At 51.6% G+C, this 14,021-nt stretch overlaps 1 protein-coding gene across 1 annotated transcript in view; it reads left to right on the plus strand.

The window, feature by feature from the left end:
• The first annotated feature begins 1,918 nt into the window (after window positions 1-1,918).
• The window catches only part of LOC311133060 (histone-lysine N-methyltransferase ASH1L-like), a 46,181-nt gene continuing 34,078 nt past the window's right edge, over window positions 1,919-14,021 (plus strand). The window contains exons 1-9 of the mRNA XM_084166490.1: window positions 1,919-2,574; window positions 3,381-7,746; window positions 9,500-10,169; window positions 10,354-10,527; window positions 10,662-10,756; window positions 10,886-10,959; window positions 11,176-11,221; window positions 11,363-11,471; window positions 11,710-11,916. Of these exons, the coding sequence (XP_084022616.1) occupies window positions 2,011-2,574; window positions 3,381-7,746; window positions 9,500-10,169; window positions 10,354-10,527; window positions 10,662-10,756; window positions 10,886-10,959; window positions 11,176-11,221; window positions 11,363-11,471; window positions 11,710-11,916 (6,305 nt within the window). The 5' untranslated portion in view covers window positions 1,919-2,010. The remainder of the gene's footprint in view (window positions 2,575-3,380; window positions 7,747-9,499; window positions 10,170-10,353; window positions 10,528-10,661; window positions 10,757-10,885; window positions 10,960-11,175; window positions 11,222-11,362; window positions 11,472-11,709; window positions 11,917-14,021) is intronic.

Consider the following 14,021-nt stretch of genomic DNA (forward strand, 5'->3'; position numbering starts at 1 on the left):
TGGACACTTTAAAGCTGCTCTCCATCAGCATTTTGATATATTGAGATGTAGGCCTAATATGCAGAAATAAAAAAAGTACAATCTTTGGTCAGTATGTTTGGAAATATTGAATTAGGTAACGGGCATAGTGTCATTCTGTTCAAGCAAAACACCTTGTTAGACTGTGGGAGAGATGTTTTGACTCACTGTCAGGGTTAACTCTAGTCTTGTGTCAGTAGCCATTTACATCCCTTGCTACCACAGCAGATTATTTTTGTCATACCAGCACTCAGATCAGCGGAAGCTACATAATGAATTTGCACACACACACACTAACACTTAAGCAGCGAGTATAGAAGAAAGAGGGAAATGATTGTCACAGAGTGAAGGAAGGACATGGGGAAAGGAGAGAGGGGAGGGTGTGGGGAAATACATGTGTTTTTGATTAGTAGGAAAACAGTGACTCTAGTTTGTCCGCTGTTCCTAGAGCTTTCCAAGTGAGTAAAAGAGAGAAGGTAGAAAGAAGAGAGAGTGAGGCAGAAAGGAGGGAGGTGTGATTTGAGTGTGGTATGTGTAACGGGGGGGGGGGGGGCATGGTGGAAGTTAGAGACGAAATGGAGTGAATAATTGAAGTAAACATGGAGAAGTGGGTGTGGGGAAACGCAGGCAAGACTCCAAGTTCTGGACCACAGTTATTGTGATTCTGCAGAAAACGCTTGCCTCCCCCAAGCCCTAGAAGCTACTAGTAAAACAATCCAGAACAAGTAGTCTCACAAGCTTCTAAACATTGATTTTAGCACTCTCTCTCTGACTGCTTTATCGGATGACTTGGATGACTTTCCTTAGGCACGCTCTGGCTCCACTAAATGAATCTGTTAGTGCTTTCTGCCACAGTAGGGCAGGCACACAGAAACCGTCAGCATGCTGCTCTCTCTCATTGGCCGCTCCGGAGTGGCTGGGAACAGCGGCCGGATCCTCTGTCCCCCAGAGGGCCCAATGTGCTGAGGTCACAGTTCTGAATTGCCTCCAAATGACTTCACCCGGAGAAAGCACCTGCTTTGGGCGAGCCCGCATTAAATCATTCGATGGCCGTGGGGAGCCGGAGAAGACCGTCCTCCGAGAACACAATTAGGAACCTTGCCGCAGCACTACGCTCGGAGCAATCTGAGACACATTTTCACTAAAACTAATGAGAGCTCCATGGGGGATGGTTCATTTAGCAGCTTATCACAAATCACCTGGGTAGTGGTGGTGGGGTCTGTAGCATGATGCACTACAGTACCCATAATGCGCTGTAACCATATCTGAGGGTCAGAGTGCTGATCTAGGATCTGGTCCCAACTGTCAACGTATTCTTATTCGTTGTGATCTACAAGGCAAAACTGATCCTAAACCAGCGCTCTTACCCTGAGACACTTGATAGTGATATTATAGACCTTGGACCTGGAGGGCTATTGGGAGTTGTAGTTCTCAGGTGGATGGCTGTTATTGAGTCCTTGAGCAGCAGAACTACACCTCTCTTGTCAAATACACGCACAGCTGTGTAAAGAGGTCACAGATTGAGGGAAGCTGTAAGGACGAACACATCATAAAAAGTCACTAGGGAAGAAGGAAAGCCACTAAGCAAATTGATGTTAAAAATATTTCATCTCTCGTCTCCTCCCTCGTTTACTATGGTAAAGGATGCCTCGCAGTGCTTAGAAAAGTCTGTGTTTTTGATCAAATCTCTTGTTCAGTTGACTGTTGACTAATATCAAACTCTTGTCTTTTCGCTTTACTATTCCCCACCCTGTCCTACCCTCTCCCATCTCTACCTGTCTTTCTCTCTACAGCTTGAAGGACGGAGAAAGAGGGCTGGGCATTCAGGAAGGGAGAAAAGACACAGAGCAAGGATTGCTTTTTATCTTCCCCAATATCCCCATCCCCCTTCACCCCTATCCTGTCTCTTCCTGGACCACGGCCTTTCCCTAGAAACTGTACCTGGCGTCCAAAACATCCCTCCCTAGTCACCCCTCACCCCCTAAATCTCTGATGGATCAGAGGACTCAAGGGGGGCCTGCTACTCCACCCGCCCTCCCCATCACTGCTCCCCCAGGGGAGCGAGAGAAGGAAGGAGGGGGTGGGAAGAAAGACGACGAGGAGGAGAGAGAGGGGTCGCAGAAAGACTCCTCTTCTGCTGCAGGTGGAGGAGAGGGCTCCAGTGACCAGCAGCAGTCCCCCCAGTTCTCTGTCAAAGAGACTAGCCTCCATGAGGGCAACGTCAAACTCAAGATTGGCCTGCAGGCCAAACGCATGAAGAAGCCGCCCAAGATCCTGGAGAACTACGTGTGTCGGCCGGCCTTCAGGGCCACCGTGAGACCCAGCGGGCGCGGAGGTGGCCGGGGGAGCCGCGGAGGAGTAGGGGCAGGCGACGGGGGCAACCAGACCCAGAGCCCAACACACGGCAGGGAGAGAGAGCAGTGTCCTGGCATGAAACGACCCACCCCACCGTCTTCATCTCTCTCTGCTGTTGCTGCCCACACTCCTCCTCCACCTGTTCCTTCTCCTTCCACCAAATCACCCAGTCCAGTGAATGGGAGTGCTTCAGCTAAACGGGTAAGCAAGGCAAGCACGTATTAGGCTAGGACTTTGATTGAAAAACCATATCCATGACAAACAAGGTATCCCAACTAAAGAGGCTGTTATGAATTGCACAAGACCTGTCTGGCTTTTGACTGTGCCAAAAAGAGGCAAAGCAATACTGTCAGCCAGTTCACACATGATAGCATTTCCTATTCTCTTCCAACACTGTTTCACTGGTTTGAATTCACAAATTATATTTGTTACTTGTAAAGCTAATTTTGCTTTATATTTTGAACAATCATCTGTTTATTTGTCTGTATTCTGTGTCCCACTCTTGCTTGTCTCCCCTTCCAATCATTCCCTGCTTCTCTACTCCTTCCTCTCTCTCCTCTGCTCTGTCCCAGTCTGACCCTAATAAGTGTTATTGAGTCTAGAGGATCTTTCCTTCTAGGCAGAACTGGGAAGCAGTAGTGGACAGAAAATCCCATCAATGAACTGCAATTTACATAGGAATAAACGAAACCTGATTGGATTCCATGTAGACCGTCTTGGTTGCCTTATTGACGGGGTTGTGCTTTAAGCCTGCTTTATGTGGTTGTCAAATGCTTCTTTCAGAGCTTCATTTTTTTCTAATAGGTTTTCTACTCTAGATAATTACCAGAAGGCATTGCCTGGGTTTGGATACATATCAGAAGATTACAAATGCCAAAATAGTTATAAAAGAAAATATACTTTTTGTGTAACACAACCATACCTTTATGGGAGCTACCTTCTGTGAAATGGGTAGGCCTTATCATTCTGCAATCAATGATTTTAATATTTGTATCCTCTTTTCACAGGGTCCTTCAAAACTGGCCAGCAAGTCAGACAAGTCGGAGGCAAAGTCGGATGGGAAATCCGCCACCTCGACGGAGAGACCCCTGAATCTTCACCGCCTTTCTGCAGACAGCAAAACGCACCATGCCTCTGGGAAGAAGATGCCCATGCCCCAAACCAAGTCTCCGACCTCCTCGCCCTCCTCTCCTGCGCCCCCATCACAGGAACCCAGCGTGGAAGGCGCTACCAATCCTCCTGCGCACACCTACAGCAGTGAGGGTCTGGAGGAGAAGGACCAGGGTGTTCCTAGTTGGGGCGCTCCAACTGTCACTGAGAAACTAGCGCAACTCATCGCCACCTGCCCTCCTTCAAAGTCCACCAAGGTGAAACCCCCCAAAACAACTCCCTCTCCCACCACCCACACCACTTCTAACTTTATGGCCCCCACCCCAAAGCAGCGAGACCGCGCTATGGTCAACAGGGCAACCTATTCTAGAGCGGTCCACCTAGCTCCACCCCCTCCTGTCTCGCGCCCTCCTGGCCGCCCCTATGGCTCCCGGAACAATAAAGACAGTGTTTCGGAGAAGTCACCCACCCCGCCTGGGAAAGAGGAGGCGGATGGGGCCGGCAAGTCTGGCAGCAGTAACAACAGCAGTCGCAGCAGCAGCCCCGTGCTAACATACGGCGGCGGCAACACCCGCCTGGCAACAACTTCAAAGGACAACAACGACAGCAACAGTAAAGGCGCGAAGCCACTACAGTCACGTCTCACTCACTGCCCACCGCCCCACTCCGCCGCCTCCTCTTCCTCCTCACCACCTTATTTGTCATCCTGCTCCTCATCAGAGAAGAGGACGGGCAGCCTGTCATGTCGCCAGGGCTCCCCAGCCTCTCAAGGACACCACTCCAAAGACCGAGACAGTCCCTCCCAGGCAGAGGAGAGGGAGAGCAGTGAGAGGGAGCGTGACCGGCACGGCACCAGAGACTTATCCAAATGCCCCCCTCCTTCAGCATCCGGCAAGCAGGAGGCCAAGGACAAGGGGGCTAATCAGTCACTCAGCGTGGAGAGAAGCAAGAGCTCGAGCCCCGGTAAACGCAGTCCCAACGGGGAAAGGGACGGTCGCACCAGCGGGATCTCCAGTCCTCCGGAGTCTATGAGACGGACTGCCTCGCCGCCAGAGCCCACCGGCGACTGTTTACCCCCTCCTCTCAGAGACGAGTCCCCTGGAGATGAGTCACCGGGCTCGCCTCCAGAGCAGGACAACAAACCCCTGAAGAAGCGGCGAGGCAGAAAGCCCCGCTGGACCAGAGTAGTGAACCGGACACAGAGGGCGGGCCAGGGCAGCCCAGTTGACCAGCACGAAACCATCGTGCCTTTATCCTCAGGCCTTGATACTCCCCCACCTATACGCAGGCCTGTAGGACGGCCTCCTAACCCCAATAAGGTCAAGCCTCCCGCAATGTCTCAACTCTTTCCACAGCCAGCCAGGAAAAGGGGACGGCCCAAGTCTAAAATGCCCAGGCTGGATGCCCCCACTCGGGGACGTCCCCCTCACAAACTGGCCCCCTCCAAAGTATTTTCTTTACACAAGTCGAAAGAGGAGCAGGACCCCCCTGTTCTCCACCCAGAGGTGGACCTGAATCCTCCCAAACCAATGCCCAGGAAGCGGGGGCGACCCAAACGCCTGCCCCCCACCTTGCCGCAGGAGGGTCAGCCCCCCACTCTGGCACCTGAAGCGGGGGATGGGAAACAGTTCCGGACCAAGGGCAACGGGCAGCTCATCATGAAGACCATCATAGGCAAGATCAATAAGATGAAGAGTGTCAAACGCAAACGGTTCCTTAGCCAGATCCTATTGGGACCAGGGTCTGGATCAGAGCAGGAGCCCCCCAGAGGAACTGCCAGTGTGGTGGTGGGCCAGGTAGCAGCTGCAACCCAGTCTCTATCCTCCTTGGCTGCTTCTTTCGGTGGCAAACTGGGACCCCAGATCAACGTAAGCAAAAAGGGGACAATATACATGGGGAAAAGGAGGGGGCGCAAACCTAAGGTGTCAACAAACCCCTCGTTGGCAGCTCCAACGCCACCCCCGGAGGGGCCTTTCCTGTCCCCAAACACCGCATCGCCCCTCCACCACCATCAGTCTCAGCAGCAGCACCAGCTCCCCTCTGCCGAGGTGTTCCCCTCCCCCTCGCTCTCCCAGTCCAGTGGAGGCCAGAGCCCCAACAGTGATGCCTGCTTTGTGGAGCCGGGGGCAGTGCACTTCCTGACGCACCCGCACTTCCACCCCCACCACGGCCACCACTCGTTCCCCTTCCCTCCCCCGACGTTCTCAGCCCCCTCCCCTCGCACTCTGGGCACTCTGGGCTCCTCGGCTGCCGTGGCCTCCCAGAAGAAGTCGTGCCGTGGCTACCATCACCACCACCACCATTACAGGCAGCACTACCACTACCGTAAGCTATCCCCTCCCAGGCCTCTCCACCCCACATCCCCTGCACCTCTGAGTGAACTGAAGGAAGCCACCCCCTCACCCGTCAGTGAGTCTCACAGTGAGGAGACTGTACCCAGCGACAGTGGCATAGGAACAGACAACAACAGCACTTCTGACCGGGGGGAGAAGGCCTGCGGTGCGGGGATGCAACCTGGGATGGCCAGTGGGCTGCTAATGCCGGGAGTGATGGGCTCAGCTGTGGGGGTTGGAGTTGGGCTGAACCCTCACGGTGGACTAAGACACTCGTCCTCAGTGCTGCTGGAACACCCCTCACCCTCTCTGTCACCGCTGGGGGTGAGGACCTCACCCGACCCCCGCAGGCCCCACCCGGCAGCCCCTCCCACCACACTAGTGGGCCACAAAGAGAAACACAAGCACAAATGCAAGCGCCGGAGCCACGGCTGTCCAGGCTACGACAAGCTAAAGAGGCAGAAGCGCAAACGCAAGAAGAAGTACCTGCAGCTGCGCTCCCGGCGGCAGGACCCCGACTTCTTGGCCGAGCTGGATGAGATTGTGGTGAGGCTGAGTGAGATCCGGATAGCGCACCGCACCCCCGTGCTCAGACTGGGCAGTGGGCTGGGGATGCCCCCGGGAGCTGCGGGGGCGATCAGAGTACCAGGGCCGGGTGGCAGGGCCGCTGGGACCATGGGAGGTGCTGGTGGCCCCCCTCCTCATCACTACCTGCACAGAGACCTGCTCCCCACCATCTTCAGGATCAACTTCAGTGGCTACTACTCCCCCCACCCATCGTACCCCTGTGACTCTCTGCACTACGTCCGCAAGCCAGACCTGAAGAAGAAACGTGGGCGCCCTCCCAAGCTGCGAGAGTCCATGTCAGACGTACCCTTTGTTCACGGGCTGGGGTTCCCGCTATCTAGCGGTGGGTTCTACCACCCGTCCTACAGTGTTCCCTACTCCTCTGGTCCCCTTGGTCTGGGCTACTATAGAGGATACCCCCCAGCCAGCGCCCTATACCCCCATCACCAGAACCCCCATTCTGCCCCGTCCCACCTCTCCCATCACTCCCCCTCCTTCCACCCGCCGCCTCCCCCCTCCTACGTGCACCACCACCACCCGTCACACCTCCTGCTCAACCCCTCCAAATTTCACAAAAAGAAACACAAGCTGCTGAGGCAGGAGTTCCTGGGTGGGGGCCGGTCTCCCGTGCTCTACCCGGCTATGTCATCAGAGCTGTCGTTCGGCTGGCATCACAAACACAAACACAGACACAAACACAGAGAGCGCTGCGCCGAGGAGGACGGGGAAGAGGGAGGAGGAGGGAGCCGAGTCGGAGTGGGAATGACCGAGAGCCCGGGGTCGGGAAGAGGAGAACGCGGAGCCAGCGGCGCTGGAATGGCCGAATCTCTGCAGCGTTGCCGCTTCGGAAGAGACTCTACCCCTACTACCACCATTGCCAACAAACAGGCCACGGCCAACTCCCCTTCCTCGTCCTCCTCTTCCTCAGCCGAGAGGTACAAGCGCAAGGAGACATCCCTGTCCTGCCTGGGGCCCTCTCGTCTGGCCCAGGGCAGTGCCGGGCCCCGGGGCCACCACCCCGTAGAGTCCTGGTTCAGGATGGGCAGCTCCGAGGCAGACTACGCTAAGCTCTCCCGGAACCCCGCGGGGGCCGACCAGGGCCCGTTCGCAGACGGCCAGGGAGAGGACCCAGTGGGCTGTTCAGACAGTGAGGAGGAGGAGCCCCTCACGCCCACAGGCGAGATGGACCCCAACTCCCAGGACCCCCCGCACCACACCAACCTGTTCGCCACCGCCCTGACCCGCACCTCGCTGAGGGGTGGCGGTGGCAGGAAGGGAGGGCCGGTGGAGAGTGCTAACTTCTCCCGGATGGAGCTGATGCTGAGAAAGGACCACTCCACGTCAGCAGAGAGGAGAGAGATGGGTGAGTCACTGTAACAGGGCTGTAACAGAGAGAGATGTTAGCCTACAGGATCAGTGTCTTGCTGAAATCTAGCCTAGTACAGTACTAGTGTGTACATTATCAATGTGAGGGAGTCCTCTGCAGTGTTTAGGCTATTTGCATGGATGGAAATTCATTTTTTGAGAGCATGCAAAATCCCTGTGCTATTTATAGCTCCGAATCTGATTTCTGCACCAACATTTCTTTGTACTACTTTGGACCCAAATTGAATCTGACATTATGAAGGTTATTGAATTGTGCACCAAGTTCACTTTCAAAAATAGTTCTGCTGCTAGTGCCTCAAGAATTCAGCGGTTTCTGTTTTGATTGGATAATGTCGCTTAGCTTCATTTCTTGGCAATAAGTAGTGAATTTGGCCTGGTATGCATAGCCATTAGTGGCAGTATTGATTCCAGGGTTATGTATCCATGCAGTGACCCCTTTACAAACCACCATATGGCATAGTGAGCGCTGAACACTGGCCGTGTCCCAAATGGCACCCTATTCCCTTTACAGTGCACTTCTTCTGACCACTACAATGGTGCCATTTGGGACGCGACCATTATCTCTGCTGAATCGCAGTGTTCAATGACTCAATATACCCTTTAGAAATCCCTTGGAGGGACACAATGCCATCCCTTGTACGTACATCTACCCTCTACCGGCCCTGACATTAGATAGCCCTAACTAGTGATTAAGGGCTTGGCAGCAAAAAACCCATAATTACTTAAACTGGCCCTACTTTGTGTGTGGTTGTCATTGTAGCCTTGTAGGATGTCCAGCGAGATGTTCTATCCATAAGAATAGTTGAGCTGGACTTTTGTTACAGGTTATATTTGGTAGGCTTCCTTTCCTTTCAAAGCTGTCAAACTGAAAGGCTGTGTTTGTCTTAGATTCCTGTGTACACAGCTAATATAGCTGGACAGGTAAGTCAGAGTGCTTTGGGTAATGATTCTGCTTCATCAAGCTGCCTTTGACTGAGATAGATGGGCTTTTGAGTGTGTGTGTGTACTGTGAATGTGTGAGGAGGCCAGGCACGCTGGGTGGAAGGCTCCCGGTGAGGTAGGAAGGCAGCATGGTGTAGTTTGAACCCAGCCAGGGTAATCCAAGATTAGAGCTCAGGACACCGGGTCGTCCAGCGGTCAGACTGCACCACCACCACCACCATGGAGGTAGCCTAGTAGGCAGGGAGGCAAAGGGTGGAGGGTGGGAAGTACCTTGCACAGGAGTGTGAACCAGAGGAGAGAAACGAGGGAAGGAAGCAGCAGAGGGGATGGGAGCGGTGGAGTGGCTAGGTGTTGATTGGGCACTGACACAGTCCCCCTTTACTTATAGTAGCACCGTTCACTAATGTGAGTGGACTAAATGCAATACTTTATGGCTTGAGAGGATAAGCTGGAAAAAGTATGACGTCATTGTTCATTACGTGACATGGCATGTGTTTGGTGAGGTGGGCCTAGCCTGTATGTCTATCTGTAATCAACTGCATTTGTGTGAGGAGGCCGAGGGAATTGGCAGTGGATGTCAAATTGATTTTCCTTTCAATTTAAGACTTGATAATTATAAGCAGCATTAAAAGAAAGAGGCTACTCATAGGCCTAACAGTGGAAGTAAGCTAGGGCTTGGAATGGATCATAAATCAAAGTTCAATACAAGTGTCACGTTGCAGCTTATCCCTGTGTTTATCATCTAATTCCCCCCCCCCTCTTCTCTGTCCTTGTCTGTTTATGTGAAGGGAATACATCAGGTGTCCAGACCCGAGGCGACCACTCTGCCCCTGAGGACCACCTCATGCAGCACCATCACCACCACCCTCTGTTCCACTCCCATTCTTCCTCCTCTGCCTGCCTCTCCCTCTGCGGCCACGACTCGCCCTCCCAGGGCTGCTGCCTGGACAATGATGCCTCCCCGCCGCACCACTCCCACCGGGCCCAGCCCTCCAAACACAGCCTGCACCACGTCAACAAGATCCTCCGCGCCAAGAAGCTCCAGAGACAGGCGAGAACAGGCAACAACGTGGTCAAGAAGAGGGGCCCCGGGCGCCCCAGGAAGCATCCCCTACCCTCCCCGCCCCCATCGCCAACCCCTCCGGCCGAAGTGACCCAGAACAGGCACCGGGACCGAGCAGGGTCAGGGGAAGGAGCGTGGAAAGAGGACACGGTGACAGACGCGATTGAGTCAGTGGTCCAGGGCCAGCGCAGGAAAGGCCAGAAGAGGAAGCACTGGGAGAGAGATGGGGACGAGGAGGAGGAGGAGGGAGGGGAGGGGGAGGAGGTGGGGGAGGGTGAGGAGGTGGAGGAACGTGCGCTGGACAGGGAGGTGAACCTGGGAGGCCTGGGGATGAGGTCCAGAGCCGGGGGAGGAAGAGGCTGGCTCACCCAAGAGGAGCTGCACCGCTTTCGCAGGTAAAACCATCACCACTACAGGCCAACGTTGTTGTAGCCTCAACAGTGAGTGTGGAGCACTGTGATCATGATGCAGCTTACTTTTATAGGCAGTGCTAATCTTAGGTCTTAGCAGCTGTGTGTATATATAGGAGAATCTATCAAGCCAGTCATTACTTTAAAGTGAGTCTTGGTTCTATTTCAGTGCTCTGGAGGGGAAACCAGATGGCCCCTCCTCCCCGGAACGTCCGGGCACCGTCTCCATGGAACAAGCTCCACCCATGCCTATAACCAGCCAACGGGAGAAGAGAGCAGCCAGGCCTCCAAAGAAAAAGTACCAAAAGGCGGGGCTCTACTCTGATGTGTACAAGACTGCAGAGTGAGTCCCATAATTGTGACAGATGTAAAATCTGGATATACCTGTTTGCTTACCAAAGGTCAAACCAGTAATATTTAGGGCATATATGGACATCTCACTCGCTCTTATTTTTTTTGTCTCTGTTTCTCTTTCAGTCCTCGTAGTCAGCTCCTGCAACTGAAGAAAGAGAAACTGGAGTACACACCTGGGGAACACGAGTACGGGCTTTTTCCTGCCCCCATCCATGTCGGTGAGTGTTCTTGCACGCAAACACACACACATTTTGTCATGACATGTTACTGTGTCTTAAAATCAACTCCCTCCTTCCCCTCTCACGCATTCTCACAGTTATTTTCTGTCTCCCCCCACCCTCTTTCAGGAAAGTACCTAAGACAGAAGCGCATTGATTTCCAGTTGCCTTATGACATCTTGTGGCTGTGGAAACATGACCAGGTGATCACTCATGTTCACTGCTAAGTGTTGTTCCCTCAGAGTCAACAAAATATAATAGGAATTTGTTCAATCTATATAAGAGTTTCTCTTTTTATGGCGTAAGGCCTGCTATAGACTAGCGTCCTGTCCAGCAGGTGTACTGGGCTATGGGCAGTTCTGGCTCGGACAAGGCTACTTACTTATGATGTAATAACCTCCATTTCTTGATCGTTGTAGCTCTATGAGAAGCCTGACGTCCCCCTTTATAAAAAGATCAGATCAAGTGAGTACACACTTTCTAAGGTCCAGTCGCCTCAATAATAATGAAACCAAACACTATTTAATGCTGAGCATTAAGGCAGCCATGATCTGGTCAAGCTATTGTGTATCTGACCTTGACTTGTGTTACCTGTGTCCACTGTAGATGTCTATGTGGATGTGAAGCCTGTCTCGGGTTATGAAGTCACCACCTGTAACTGCAGGCCTTCTGGGGAAGCCGTTGACAGAGGCTGCCTTGACGAATGCCTCAACAGGTATAAACACTGGCGTTGGAGACTAAAATAGACCCGCACACTGGTATATTCTCCCAGAAGTGTTATCTTTATCTACAAGGAAAACGATTTCAAACCTGCTTGAGTCTTCAATTTACATCAATGTTCAGAAATCTGCCTTGGAATAGCATGTCAAGATGTGAATGGAATTCAATATGATTAAAGTATCTTGGTGTCTCCCACTGGGCTGCAATATAAGTATTTTCTCCCACTCCCTCAGGATGAGCTTTGCCGAGTGCTCCCCCGGCACCTGTCCCTTCGGGGAGCAGTGTGACAACCAGCACATCCAGAGGCATGAGTGGGTGCAGTGCCTGGAGCGCTTCCGTGCTGAGGGCAAGGGTTGGGGCATCCGCACCAAGGAGCCCCTCCGCTCAGGCCAGTTCATCATCGAGTACCTGGGAGAGGTCGTCAGCGAGCACGAGTTCAGGTGAGATACTTTTGTATATATACATGCATTCAAATCTATGTGGACACCCCTTCAAATTAGTGGATTCGGCTATTTCAGCCACACCCGTTGCTGACAGGTGAATAAAATCGAGCACATAGATATAATAATAATAATATAATAAAAATCAACACATTTGCTCTTTATTTAGCCATCTTACATATAAAACCTTATTTGTTCATCAAATAAATAGTGAATAACTCACCAAATCAAATTGTATTTGTCACATACATGTGTTTAGCAGATGTTATAGCGGGTGTAGCGAAATGCTTGTGCTTCTAGCTCCGACAGTGCAGTAATATCTAACAATTTCACAACATATACACACAACTAGTCAGGAATGGGATTTAAGAATATATACTTATATGGACAAGCAATGACAGAGCGGCATGGACTAAGATACAGTAGAATATTATAGAATAGAATGCAGTATATACATACAGTGGGGAGAACAAGTATTTGATACACTGCCGATTTTGCAGGTTTTCCTACTTACAAAGCATGTAGAGGTCTGTAATTTTTATCATAGGTACAGTTCAACTGTGAGAGATGGAATTTAAAACAAAAATCCAGAAAATCACATTGTATGATTTGTAGGTAATTAATTTGCATTTTATTGCATGACATAAGTATTTGATACATCAGAAAAGCAGAACTTAATATTTGGTACAGAAACCTTTGTTTGCAATTACAGAGATCATACGTTTCCTGTAGGTCTTGACCAGGTTTGCACACACTGCAGCAGCGATTTTGGCCCACTCCTCCATACAGACCTTCTCCAGATCCTTCAGGTTTCGGGGCTGTCGCTGGGCAATACGGACTTTCAGCTCCCTCCAAAGATTTTCTATTGGGTTCAGGTCTGGAGACTGGCTAGGCCACTCCAGGACCTTGAGATGCTTCTTATGGAGCCACTCCTTAGTTGCCCTGGCTGTGGGTTTCGGGTCGTTGTCATGCTGGAAGACCCAGCCACGACCCATCTTCATTGCTCTTACTGAGGGAAGGAGGTTGTTGGCCAAGATCTCGCGATACATGGCCCCATCCATCCTATCCTCAATACGGTGCAGTGTCCTGTCCCCTTTGCAGATAAGCATCCCCAAAGAATGATGTTTCCACCTCCATGCTTCACGGTTGGGATGGTGTTCTTGGGGTTGTACTCATCCTTCTTCTTCCTCCAAACACGGCGAGTGGAGTTTAGACCAAAAAGCTCGATTTTTGTCTCATCAGACCACATGAACTTCTCCCATTCCTCCTCTGGATCATCCAGATGGTCATTGGCAAACTTCAGACGGGCCTGGACATGCGCTGGCTTGAGCAGGGACCTTGCGTGCGCTGCAGGATTTTAATCCATGACGGCGTAGTGTGTTACTAATGGTTTTCTTTGAGACTGTGGTCCCAGCTCTCTTCAGGTCATTGACCAGGTCCTGCCGTGTAGTTCTGGGCTGATCTATCACCTTCCTCATGATCATTGATGCCCCACGAGGTGACATATTGCATGGAGCTCCAGACCGAGGGTGATTGACCGTCATCTTGAACTTCTTCCATTTTCTAATAATTGCGCCAACAGTTGTTGCCTTCTCACCAAGCTGCTTGCCTATTGTCCTGTAGCCCATCCCAGCCTTGTACAGGTCTACAATTTTATCCCTGATGTCCTTACACAGCTCTCTGGTCTTGGCCATTGTGGAGAGGTTGGAGTCTGTTTGATTGAGTGTGTGGACAGGTGTCTTTTATACAGGTAACGAGTTCAAACAGGTGCAGTTAATACAGGTAATGAGTGGAGAACAGGAGGGCTTCTTAAAGAAAAACTAAAAGGTCTGTGAGAGCCGGAATTCTTACTGGTTGGTAGGTGATCAAATACTTATGTCATGCAATAAAATGCAAATTAATTACTTAAAAATCATACAATGTGATTTTCTGGATTTTTGTTTTAGGTTTTGTCTCTCACAGTTGAAGTGTACCTATGATAAAAATTACAGACCTCTACATGCTTTGTAAGTAGGAAAACCTGCAAAATCGGCAGTGTATCAAATACTTGTTCTCCCCACTGTATGAGATGAGTAGTGCAAGATATGTAAACATTATTAAAGTGA

Source organism: Coregonus lavaretus (genome assembly GCF_964263955.1).
Source record: "Coregonus lavaretus genome assembly, chromosome: 7".
NCBI lineage: Eukaryota > Metazoa > Chordata > Actinopteri > Salmoniformes > Salmonidae > Coregonus > Coregonus lavaretus.